This window comes from Culex quinquefasciatus, chromosome 2 (genome assembly GCF_015732765.1).
Source record: "Culex quinquefasciatus strain JHB chromosome 2, VPISU_Cqui_1.0_pri_paternal, whole genome shotgun sequence".
Taxonomy (NCBI): Eukaryota; Metazoa; Arthropoda; class Insecta; order Diptera; family Culicidae; genus Culex; species Culex quinquefasciatus.
The window spans coordinates 179,260,017-179,273,816 of NC_051862.1; the positions used below are offsets into that span (position 1 = coordinate 179,260,017).

At 37.6% G+C, this 13,800-nt stretch overlaps 1 protein-coding gene across 1 annotated transcript in view; it reads left to right on the forward strand.

Moving 5' to 3' along the window:
• LOC6037001 (GYF domain-containing protein gyf-1) overlaps nt 1-13,800 on the forward strand; it is a 103,836-nt gene that overhangs the window by 20,699 nt on the left and 69,337 nt on the right. The window contains 1 exon segment of the mRNA XM_038258265.1: nt 6,895-6,978. Within this exon segment, the coding sequence (XP_038114193.1) occupies nt 6,895-6,978 (84 nt within the window).

Here is a 13,800-nt window from a genome sequence, read left to right on the forward strand (position 1 = left end):
AAACAATTGGTATGGGAAAGCTTTGAAATCCAATACGCGACATTCGATTGTGCTGTACACCAATAGACAACAAATTTGTCACCGGTCGCAGTAGCATAATTGGTAACGCGGATCAGTACCGTTGATCAGTTGTGGGTTCAAATCCCACCTGCACCAAGTGGAATTCTTTTTCGCCGTCTCTGAAACATTACTAGCAGTTGTTGTAATACTTTAATATCGTTGCTTTAAACCATAAAAAATACATTGGCGCTTATACAGCCAGATAAAAAACGGTACATGTAAAAAAGAAATTTTAGGGTTACCTAACAGATCGCCACCGGGAGAGCCGGCGGTTGCTGACACTTTCTAAACCTCCGGCTGAGAAGCTATATGTCTTCCTACTGGAGGCGTAGAATACAAAGTTAGTTCTATAAATAGACTCTTCTCAGCGAGAATTTGAGATACAATAGCAACGACGGTAGTGTGGAAGAGAAGGATAGAAAGAGAAACAATTGGTATGGGAAAGCTTTGAAATCCAATACGCGACATTCGATTGTGCTGTACACCAATAGACAACAAATTTGTCACCGGTCGCAGTAGCATAATTGGTAACGCGGATCAGTACCGTTGATCAGTTGTGGGTTCAAATCCCACCTGCACCAAGTGGAATTCTTTTTCGCCGTCTCTGAAACATTACTAGCAGTTGTTGTAATACTTTAATATCGTTGCTTTAAACCATAAAAAATACATTGGCGCTTATACAGCCAGATAAAAAACGGTATATGTGCTAGTTTTATATGTACAAACAACCTCTGAAAATTTCAGGCAGATTGGTGAGGTCGATGCGAGATGGGTATGCTTTGCTCGTGGACTCGCTCTTAATTCAAATATATTTAGAGTTTTTGTGAATTTTCGTTGTACAAAAACATTTTTTTCTTTGAAACTTATATTTTTTAAACTAATGATTGCAAACCGACTGTACTGCTGTATAATATTTTATATGCCTTTTTGCATTGATATGTTAAATTTCTGGATTATTTTTTCAAGGCCAGATGATGATGATGATGATGATGATGATGCCAGAGCCGTGGGACAAAAACTTTCAAAAATATTTGCATTGGCCTCCTTTACTGTGAATTAACACATTTTAGTATTTTTTTTGTTAAGAAATATCTTGATGATTTTTTTGTAATTTTGGAAAAATATTCTTGTTTGAAAGAAACCTTTTTTTCATTCAACTTAATTAGAAATTTATAAATCTTGTATGATAATTTGTGGAGAATTGTTGCAAAAATGTTATCAAAAATTCTAGAATTATCGTTTTTAAATGTTAAAATACTGTTATAAAAAGAGTTTTGCCTATTTGAGATTTCAAAAAAAAGTGTCCACGTGGTTTATGGACACTTGTAAGAAACGCCAAAATACATGACTACTGGTGGGATAAGGTTGAATTTGTCTGAACTCAATCTGAAGTTTGTATGGAAATTTTACTATGCAAAATATTTACTATTTACATGTTGTTACGTCCGTGGTGCACATCAAATTATTTTTAGTTTTGTATGATTTGTTTGGCTTTAAGAGATTAAAAGCAAGGGTCCTGATTGCTCAAAATCAACCACTCCATTCGCGAGCACAAATAGCAGGCGACGCGATACTGCCCTGATGAATTCCTACCGTTTGTCACTTTCAAACCATTCGCTCCCGAACACTCTCTATTCTACTCTCCTCCTCTCTCTGATCGGCTCAGTCTCCGAACGGCTCAGGCAGGCCGAACGTCGCCGATCACTCTGAACTGAACACATTTTTTCTCTGATGCGCTGCGTTATACTCATTGATTGGGGTTGCCTAAAATCAATGTTATCAATTAAATTGTGCATTTATTTTGATTTTATAACATTATAGACACCATTCAAAGAAACTACCACCAAGAAAAAATCAAATTGATGGCAAACTGAGGGCGTGAAGACAAAAAGACTGCCGCGCTGGCATTTTGTGAGAGTGGCTCTTCGCTGAGCATGGTAGTGTGTGAGTGTCGTCGAGCGACGGAGTAGGCAAATATTTTCACGATGTATTTGTTCGCTGAGTGAACAGTTCGGGCCACTCGCTGGCTGCTTGCGAGACTCATTCGCTCATGAATGCTAGCGGGTTGGAATAGGCGACGAATGGATAGGCGATGAGTGAGTGGTTTCTGTTCATTGAACCGAAAATCAGGATCCTTGATTAAAAGTCCAATCTTAATTCCTTAAAATACCAAAACTTGTTTTAATCCAGTTGATTACTTTTAATACACGGAGAGACTGTGCCCAGAAATTTTAACAATTAAAATTGTTGATTTTACTTTCGTAAATTTTAACAAAAACGCACTTGTCACTGCCAATATTCCGTTACAATAACTAAAATTCAGTAATAATTTAATAACCTGTTTGTTGAAAATGCTAGAGGCAAAAAGCTAACAGATTTCCCGAACTCGAATGAACGTGCTCGACTGTTAGCTTTGGTTTTAGGAAAATCAAAAATTTTGTTGGTTGAATATAATTAACAATTGGTTGAATATTTAAAAGATGAACTTCGGTTTGTTTACGTCTGTCATTTGAAGTCAGGATTCGAACGAGAGCGGTCGATTTGTTGAGTTTGTGTTGTTAATTGTGAAGTGAGAGGATGTGAAAGGTGAAAATCACACTATTTGGCTAAGTTGAAGTGGTAAATCGAAGTGCACACTGCTGCAACTGAGGAGGTGCAATTGGTGAGTAAGTTTGTTGATGATAACTTTGCAGGTGATAAACTATGAAGAGCAAGACGAAGACATTCGCAATGGGGACCTCTGATGCGAGGGGACTTTATGATAATGTTTGGTGGATAGAGAGGGGCAGTGGAAGGAAGAGGTGGGCCAGCTCTTGCACGACAACACTTGCACGGGCAAATTTAACAAAATGTTGGTTAACCTAAGTAAGTTTGGGTTTAATTTTACACAACAATTTATTTTTTCCTTCGTGCTTACGATGGATACAATTTTAATGAACCATTATTTTTTCAGAATCATCAACCATAATAAAATACATAGAAATGCGTACACATAATATCAAAATAAAAATTCGATTATGGGAAATGTCTAAAAACTAAAATTTATAAAAGATATACAAAAGAAGATATTAATATTTTAAAAATGCTGTTTAAAGAAGACTGCTCAATAAACTGGTAAGTTAAACTCATAATATTTTTTTCAGGAATCGGAGTACGTTGAATAAATTGAATCAAATACAGCGAAAGTTTGTTGCCAAAAGTAATTGTTAAATTAATGCAAGCTTGGTAAGTAGCATTATTGGTATTTATTCTTTCCTCATTATAATTACATTTATTTTGGTTCCTTTTTCAGTTTATAGCCGATTTAAGAATTTTGTATAAAATTACTAATAAATTTCATATGTCTATTTGCAGCAAAAGGTTCGCTTTGGTGTGAATTCTGTGTCCAACCACAAGAAAAATAACTAAACATGAGACCGTTGTAGATGATGATGACTTATCGGATAATTTCACAGTGATGGTAAGTGAATACAACACTTAAAACTTAAAACTTTAACTTGGTGAAAATTTTGCTCGGTTTCTATTTTCAAGGAATTCACGAGAAATTAAACATCTTTTTTAAATATGTTTAACAAAATTTGTAAAATCCTTTCATCATTATAATTTTTAAAACATTAATTAAACTTTACATGTTTTATAATAACAGTTAAAACAAATTAGTTTTTATGCTTTTTAACAATAATTTAATAACTTCATGCAAAAAAAAGCAAATTAGTACAAAAAGTTAAAATTTTAGGCAGAATAAATGCGAATATAAAAACAACCAGCATTAATTTGTGAGGCATTATTATAAAATTTACTGCAAATTCAATAAAAATATTGCTAACAACAGCTAATTCCTGACGACATGTATGAATATTTTTCTGTATTTAAGTAAGACATTAGTTAAAAATATAGCTAGAAATTCGGCCCAGCCTGTATCGTTAAATAATCAAAGAAAATATATATAGAAACTAACATAAATTATGTTTAATTAAGAAATGTTTTGTTATAAACCACTAATAATTTGCTGCATGCAAAAATATTTCGGTTGTTACAACGAAAAAAAATTGTTAAAAAATAGTTGAAAAGTATGGTCCAGCCTGTTTTTTACGGAATATTCCACAATATTTCAGCTGAAAACAAAAAAAATAGTTGATTTTCTGAAAAAAATATTCTAGCAGTCGACTGCTAGAATTTTTTTTCGGCCCTTTAGCCAACAAAAATGGCAATTCCAACTATTTTTTTAGCTACTTTTAGTTACAGGTGGTCAGCAATTTCGGGTTAACAAAATCAACAATCGATTGTTGAAAAAAAGCTGTGTAAAAAATTAACCCATACTTTTAGTAAAATTAACCAAGATTTTCTTAGATTTGCCCTGGCCGGTCTCTCCGTGTAGAACTGGTTTTCCCGTTTATTCAATCCAATCGCAAAGTGCAAAAACCCCACTCAGGTTCAGCCAAGTGCAACAAAACTCAATTTGATACACTTTTATCCCCAGACATGCCATTCCTTTCAATGTTTCCCCCGGGGATAGCAACAACGGAAGACGGAAATCTGTTGCCGAGCAAGATTTCAGCTTCTGCAGATGCGGTTATAAACTTTCAACTCTCTGATGGCTCTCATCGGTCTGAATTTGATTGCACTCGGTTGGAAATGATATAACTCGTGGTGCACTCACCACATAGATTGTTTCACATTGCACGTTACATCAGCACGTGTAGAGAATTACAGTTTGCAGAAGTTTTGAAAAGAAGCCCTCCATAACAAGATTTTTCCTACAACCCATACCAACTGTAGTGATGCTTACCGTATAGCTCTCGGAAGGCAAGCTTCCGCACTCGTACGCATAAAGGGTCTTAATTAAAAAAGCTCCCCCCACAATTAGTGCAACTAGTGCAGCAGCAAGTACAAGTGTGCACCCTCTTTGAGGGAAAAAAACAGATTTTTCCGTCCTGGTTTTGTTTCTGAAAACCCATTACAAACAAACAACGCGGCTTTGTTTGTGCCATATTCTGAGTGAAGTATGGTTAATGAGAAAACTGGTTTTGAAAATGGAAAATTCGCAGAAAATTTTCTTTTCAGCAGCTAATGGCTTGCTAACCTCATTTTCAAGAGTTGTTCAAGTATGATACAAATGACAGAATAGGCAAGACGTTTCTCAACGGAATTGCAAAATAAATGTAAAAATAAAAATCTTGCAGGAAAATCTTCGTTTTCAATTTAAGCAACTTTTTCAGTCTGTCACCCACGCAAAATGACGGGATTTTCAATGCCCACAAATAAACGTAAAAAAAAATATCATAAAAGCTGCAACTTGCGCCATTCACATAAAAGAGCAAAGTTATACGACCACGAGTGCCACTGCAAAAGTGAGCTTTACAGCTTTACAGCGCGCGCTGGTCACTGTGTGTGTGTGAAAATCCTTTCATATAAAAAAATATGCGATCCTTTGAAAGGACAGATTGCATTCGCCACTTGCACCAACCTCCACCAGCGCAACCAGTCATGAAAGGCTGTCAAAGAGCTTATGCCGCTGCTGGCAACTGGGATTCGCACACAATATTGTCGCCGGCCTGCAAGGCATCGATAACGTTGCGGTGGATTCAGGACCTCGTAGATTATGGGAAGGGACTTCGATTCAAACTATTTTTGAAGTTAAATGAATTTAATGTGATTCAAGTAATTTTAAGTTAAGTTTTTTTTAAATTAAATCGCTGTGTATCAAGGGTATTTCTGAATAGAACTAAAACTATTGTTCTGAAACACAATAGAATTGTTGTTTGCAAATCGTAGTCGACGTGCTCTCGGATAATCCCCCTAATAGAAAAAATAACAATAATTATCGAGCTGAGTCCCCGATATTGTATGGCAGCGATTGATTACCGAGTCATTTGATCCCTTTATCGATTCCACAACAATATGCACACGCTTGCACAAAGACAGAACCAATCAAGTGCAAAGTCGGCTTAAGAGCTTCCGTGGCCCATATGGAGTCACACCGTATAGAGGCGGAACAGTACGACCTTCTTCCTGCAGTGATTTTTCACCCCATCTTTATTATGCTGCCGTCTGTCAGGCGTCACCCAGCCCCCACCCCCTCTGTAAACATACCTCTTTCCCAGGACTTTTTGCATGTATGCACCTAGTTAAATACAAGGACACACCCCGCCACCTTCTGAACACACACACACTCAATAGAATGCTCGTACTTAATCCTTTTTGATTCACCCATCAACGAGTTTTCCTGCTATAGTGAAGTGTATACCGGCATATGGAGTTTCACTTTGTTGCTACCTTTGCCTTTAGAATCCTGCTGAGAGTTATGGTTGAATCCTTAATATTGACACCTTAGCTTACCATTCCCTTTTATTGGAGATGTTTTTGAATTTTGAACAAAACATAATTTTCAAAAGGCACCTATTTCAACATTCGAACCATTTACCCTAAGTGTCCCTCCGTAACGTGCCTCCCGCTAGCTGCTGCTGATACATATTACTCACTCTGCTGCGCTCTTTAGCGGATTTGCATTATTCATTATTTTGCCATTTTTCATTCATTTGACGGGTTTTCGGTCGACCTCCTGCCGCGGGTCGGCCCCGGCGGTGACAGATTAGCAGAAACAAACTAACTTTTCGGTGGATTTATTTGCCCGTATATCATTTCTGCTTTTGGCAACCCCACAAGATTCCCGCAAATCCCGTCCTGTTTTATTTGTTTGTAAAACTGTTGTGGTACCATGCCAAGAGAATAAGCACCAATTGAATGGAACTGTCAAGGATTATTCTGGATGACTTATGGAATCTTAATAACTGAATGTTGTACTTAATCCTTATTTCCTTGTGGACGCTGCAGTCAATCGACGATCTGCACCCATGAAGAAACCGACCAAAGCCCGAACAAAGCAGCCAAAAGCGTCCAAGAAGGTGAAATTTATCAGTAAGTATGCGATTTGTTGTGAGTACATAAGTGCATAATTTATTTTTACGAATTTTCTTTTGGTTCAAATTAAAAAAAAAATCATAAGGTTGGGTGGGTTTTACTCTACCAAAAAATGTTATAATTAATTATATATTTTTTTAAACTGCATTTTTCCTTTTCGAAAAGTGTTTAGCGATTCGAGTAGAATCTTAAAAGTAATCAATGATTCAATAAGGACATTTTTGTACGATTACTTCGTAATTTTTTTTGGTCATTTTTGCAATTATTGAGCCAAATTATTTCTAAGGCAATTTCAAATTTTATTCGAAGTGGTCCTAAAAAAGTTCAGGCGAAAAATAATACTTAAATTTAAGTTTTTTTTTTAACAAACTTGTAAATAAACATTGTATTTTTTTTTAAATATTTGTAAAATGTTAGTAATACACTAGGGTGACAAAAAAATTGAAAACTTTAAAAAATCTGGTGTCCCCCCCCTGATTTCATTCGTTAGGTAAACTAAATAACTGTGGCTAATTTAAGCCGAATCGGTTGAGGTTTCAAGGTCGCTATTGATCGTTGGAGTTTGTATGGGAAAAATTGCAAAAAATGTATGAGCAAAAGCCAACATTTGAAAAAATGTGTCGGATCGTTGTCAAGTGTGATATTCTTATGTAAATTTTATAACAAACAACTTTGTTAAAGACTGCAAAACGATCCGAGTTAACCCCGATTAGTTACACTGACCTACAAAAATTGAACAAAATGACTGCGCAGGCTCAACTAGAGGGGAAGCATGAAGTTTGGGGTGCCCAGAAACACGTGCATTTCGAATTTTTCAAAAATATTTAGTCTGGGCCGAATAGTTTTTCTCCAAGAGAATTAGGGCGGTTCATCGCGGTTGCATACAAGCAAAAAATTGCATGCAATGTGTGGGAGTATCGAACAGCACTAATTCTCCATACTAACTTTGGAGAAAAACCATTCTTCCTGGACTAAATATTTTTGACTAATTCAAAGTGCGCGTGTTTCTGGGGACCAGGGCTTGTGAAATTTCGACTTTGTTTGTGATAGCTGACAGAACACTCCAATCGTCTTCACCACGACAACCTGATTTTTACAGTCTACTTTCGTTCGTTTCACACACAAAGGAATGAGTGCTACGCAAAGTCACTCACACAATCATTGACTTCCCTCCAGGAGAAAAATCGCTTCGAGAGCGGTCGTTTGACATTCTACCGAGATTCCGATCATCTCTCCAATGATAGCTATCATATGATTTCTGTCACCACACAGCATACATTAGGAAGAGAGAGACAAAAACGAGAGAAAGAGAAAGAGCATGTTGTCTCGTTCGGGCGGCTGCTTGAGCTTGAGGCATTTTTCGTTCGTTTCGTCTTCGTGTTTACGTTCACTGACCGTCGCCAAGCAACGACGGTCATGATAGGCGTTGTGTGTCAGCGATCAAATATCGTTTTGGGAAATGATCGCTGACAGAAAGTTCTATCGAATATCGAGCAGTCCCGTTCAGTGATTGATCCCTTTTCAAGCATTGCTGGGGACCCTAAACTTCATACTTCCCCTCGAGTTGAGCCTGCGCAGAAATTTTGTTGGTCGGTGTTATTAGCGATTAAATGAAGCGAATGTATGAAAAGATCTTTTTTTTACTAACGATCTAAAGCCTTTAAACCTTTACCGATTTGACTAAGTTACATATTGTTTCCTAAGGAATTGAGGCAGAATGTCACCCTAATCATATTAGACACTTCTGGGAAATTTTGAATTTTGAGACTATATATTAAAACTGGTGGACAAATTTAATATTTTTATGAATGCATTTAGCAAAAAATATTATATTTTTATAAGCATTTATGAAATTGTTGACGTCATTGATTTATAAAAACTGTTGTGTTACATTTTGTTAAAAAAAAATAGGCATGAAATCGAAAAGTAACAAATGGGAAATGGTAAACAATTTGAGTGATATTTCTATTTTCGATTTTTTGTTTTACTCCACCTTAATCCTAGCCTAGGGCCATCATCTGAAAGCTGCTTAAGGGTTGGTTTCCCTTTCCAATTTCGATCAAATCCCTCTATGTAACACTTCAGTGCAACGAACTGCATCACATGCATTGATTGACCTCTTAGTGCATTGATATTTCCGCTGGTTACGCCAACAATACAGTCCGTTTCAATTCAAAATCGCTGCAAATGCCGAATGATGTGGATGAACTCCTTCTGCAGACGTTCAGAATCTAACCAGTCTGATTTGAACTCTATTGAATTCAAATGGAGCCCGGGGACCTTTGTGTTCACCCCCGGAACATTCTGTCCTTCGTCGAGGAAGTCCGTTTCCTATAGGTCAGCCTGTTTAGACGTTATGTGGTCTAACTTTGTACGTCAGAGAACACGTCTAGTACAACACTCTGTATTTGAACATCGTGAAACTAGCTGAACTAGCCTGCCTCGGCCACCCGGCCAGGGATCAATTTAGATTTGACGCCATGAAAATTAAATTTCCCGCTGTGATTCAATTGTGCTGCCTCTTGTGCGATGAAGTAGTGGTGAAACGTGGATCATCCAGTCGCGACGGACGTGCCGTTTCTGACATCCCCCGGTGTCGTCTGGATGATTTATGTTGGAATAATTCTAAAACAAATATTGGCACATGCTGGAACCTGCACCGACACCGAAATGTGTGAAGCCTCTCGTATTTCAAGCCCACACGTGGAGGTGGAGTTTCAGGGTTCGGGTTGGAAGTGGGCGGTGGATGTGTTTAATCATCGAACTAGGAGACAATTTTCCAAAATGTTTGCCCATGTTGGGACTCGTTTTTGGATTTTCTCGAATCACATCTCCCACGGACGGCACCGGGGGTCAGGCGGTGATTTATGTTTCCCAATTTTCGACTGAAATGAGTTATCCGAGGCTGATCGCTGAGCCGGAGGAGCGGAGCCGGGACCATTATGTGGACTGATGGCAAATGTTGGCAATGGAGGGTGAAAAGAGGAAGAGAATTGGACAAAAAAATGATGATTAATTGGAAAACATTTCCAATTACTCGATCCATCGGCGACCGCTTAAAGCGGCCGTAGTTCATCGGGTGTTTGTTCTTTTGATTTAATACAGGCCCCCGCTTGATTGATATTTGTCTGGGCCGCAAAACTGATGTTGAACATCACTTTAAAATGTTTGTTTAATACCAGGGAAAAACCATTTGAATTGTATTATTATTTGCAGGATAAAATGCATTCTATTATTGACTTTACTATCTATAGAACTATTTTTGATCATGTTTTTCTCTCTTTCTAGGTAAGTGTCCCAAAAAAGCTAAGTAGCGGTGAGTTATTAATAAATATTGACTGGATAATTCAACTCACCACGGAAAGCTGTTATGTTATCTGTGATAAATGTTAAACAGTTTGAATGATATTTCTATATTCAACTATGAAGTTTTTTGTGGAGTTAGCAAAAATTATTGGGTGCGCATGGTTGCTTAAGTCCATAGCATTTATACCCGGTTTACAATTTATTTTTTTCGCTAGAAATTCACTAAAATTCAATTCTCTCAGTATTCAGAGAGCTTAAATCTATCATCTATCTAAAACTGACGCATATTATTTTTAATAAATTTGTAGCATCTGCACGGAGAAAAATTAGCTTCGAAGATCATGAAAATCGGAACCACGAACAAAAAGTTCAAATTCCATGTTACGTTTTTCAAAAAGTAGGGGAAATATACCCATTTTAAGCCTATTAAGCGGTCGTGTTTGAATGATGCTGGATAATCTGGAGTGTTCCTTGAAATTTACTAAAACCAAGTACACCAACAAGTAAAGCAAATTTTTGTGAACATTTCTATTTATTTTCACTTTTATTAAAAGTTATGCTATACCTTTTACAAGCATTTAAAAAAAATAATTCCCAAATGCATTCTAATCAGTCGAGTGCATTGGGCCACGCCCATTTTCCTATTTTCAGCTTAGTTTTTTTTTCTTCCAGCGCTCTTTTGAGTCTGCTTAGTGCTGCCAAAATTGATGAAATCTTAACGAACACTCACGAAAAGTAGCATTTAACGAGAAAATTTCCTGGCATCACTGGCCACCCTTTGTTCTTTATCTACCTTCGCTCCTCGCTCGGTTTTCTTCAGCCTTTTTTTTTGGAATTGGAATGGGTCGTCAAAATTCAAACGTGAAAAGACTTGGCGCGTTTGTTTTTTTTTATGTCGCTTGCTAATTATTTACATGTTTCGGGATTATTTTTTAAGTGAATGACTAACTAATGTGCAAAAAAAACATGTTGCCGGTAGTTGGAAGCAATTTTATATCTTAAGCTATTTGAAATGGTTAGCGCAAGTGAAAAGATATTGATGGCGACTTTCGTTAAGCAGTTAACCTATCATCTTGCGTGTGGATTTATGTGCCACCAAAATGTTGGGAAATAGTCTCGCAAAATAGAAATTATGATCAAAAGTGCATTAAATTTGATCTTTTTGGGCAGTAAATGGCATAAATTTACGTGCTTACTTGGGGCAGTGCTGTTGTTGGTAAGTTTATAGCCTAAATAGTATTTTGGAGCTTCAATCGAGGTTGCTTTATCATTTTCTTCATATGACGAAGATAGGTGTTTGATTAGAAAGGGTATATACCCTACTATTAAATTTGAACACTTTGTTCGTGGGTTCCAGGTTCATGAACGCTTGTTCTTGAGTTTTTGAAATCATTTTTCTCCGTATATATCTGCAAAAAAAATTCTCAGCTTTAAAAATGACTCAACATCAACCCGGAAACCACCCCTTACCTTATGACAGTCCCGATATGTGTCACAGATGCAATTAGTATCCCACTCTGGCCGCCCGATGCCATCCAGCTGATAAAGCTGCGTTTCCTGGCACAGGCAAAAATTATACGTCTCCTCGGTGGCGCTCGAACCCGAGGGTTGGAGAAACCCCTTCAGGACTCTCGGACATTTGCCGCTAGTCCACCGAGACAGCTGTGAGGCGCCACTCTATTAGCCACACTGTTGTCGCATTTTTCAACTGGCAACAATGGACTTGCTGGTGTTGGCGGCGGCGTCACAGTCTCGAAAGTTTTTCCGTGATTTCCCCTTGTTTGTTCCGTTTTGGTCTCACTCTCTCTCTGTGGAGGAAAACCAAGCCTAATAAATTGGGTATCACACACACTCACGAACACGCACACGTGGCGAGGGGCCTTCAAAGTTTTGGCCTCCCCAAGTACGCGCGGGGAGAGGTTGCGTTATGTGGGCGATATTTTTAAACGTGTATCCTTTGCTGATGAGGAAAAACTCTCACAGAACCGCTGCCGGTGTGGAGGGACCCCATAAAAAGGTAAAATGGAAATTCGATTCCTTTGGGGGGAGACTAGCAAATACACTCACACACACGTTTAGAGGGGGAGAACCATGCCCGGGAGGCTGATTGTTATTCAACCGAGTCCGAGAAGCAATGCTAGATCATGGCAACTTTAGGAAACTACTAATGGCGAACGTGCGATAGTGAGAGGGAAAACCGCGGAAAATGTTGAGGTTGCTAACCTGCGCTAGCTTCGTGGCCGCAGGCTCGTCAACCCAACCCAGGCTGTTCGGCTCTGTATATTAAATATCAAGCAGAAGAACTATTTTCTAGGCTCATCAGCGTTTTTTCCGGACGACTGCTCCTGTCTTATTATGGATATTGTCTCACCTTTTTGCCGCCCGTGGTCCTCTCGTAACGATAATGGAACCGGTAACTAGGAGGAAAATGTATTTTTCTCTTGCTGCCAGTGGCACCACCGGCGCCGGTGCTGCTGGGGCCATTATCGCCGATTCCACGTTTTCCCGAAAGAATATAAAAATAAAATGCTTTATAAAATGTGCTGCGCACGACGGCTGGCTAGCACAGATGACGTGGTAAGGATGTTTAGGACCTATTTTTTATTATGACTCATCGGCTTTAAAAAGCTAGTTTAGATAAAGCTTCTAAACTGACCAACAAGACCCACTTTCTGAAAAAAAAAACTTTGTATAGGTGTCCTAAAATCTAACAAAGATCATCCCAATCTTTGTCAGAACGAGAACGATATGTTCTCCTACTCCTGATAATTTTCGTAAACATATTTTTTAAATCTAATAGTGACTTTTGAAAAAAATATTCGCTAGTTGTTATATGGGTTGACACTTGACTAGAAAAAGTTCAGTATTTGGCATGTTTCTTGTGTATTTTGCCACCTTCCAAATTAGAGACTTTAAAGAAAATTGAGCAATTATCTACCAAAATCGGAAATGGATTTTATTTGTATTTTTTATTAGGCTCAAGCTCTTTGGGACTTTCCCTATGACTAGGGTTAGTGAAATTTCACGATTTCGAGGACGGCGTGAAATCCGCGAAATTTGGCTTTTTCCGCGAAATCCCGTGAAATTTTATGTTTGCGTTAAACTGTAACGATTTTTCTCAACATAATTTATCAAACTCAAATAGGAATACAAACAATCTTATGAACTACTGTAGAATTAAACGAGTGAATACCCTCGTTTTATTACTAATATAGGGTTAGTGATTTTTGACGATTTCGTGGACGGCGTGAAATTCGTGAAATTTATCAATTTTCTCAAATATTTTTTTAAAATAGCAGCAATAACAAAAAAGATGTCGTGCATAAATATTATTTAAGTAAATTTTATTACTTTTTAGTTGAAAAGCTTGATATGAACCCTTTGATGAATTGTTTAGATTGTTCAGGTTTTTTCTAGGAACTAACTAAATTTAGTATTTTTTTTCAAAACTCAATTTCCCAAAATTTGTACTTTTAGATTTTCGAGATTTTTTGATATGCTTTAGAGAACAAA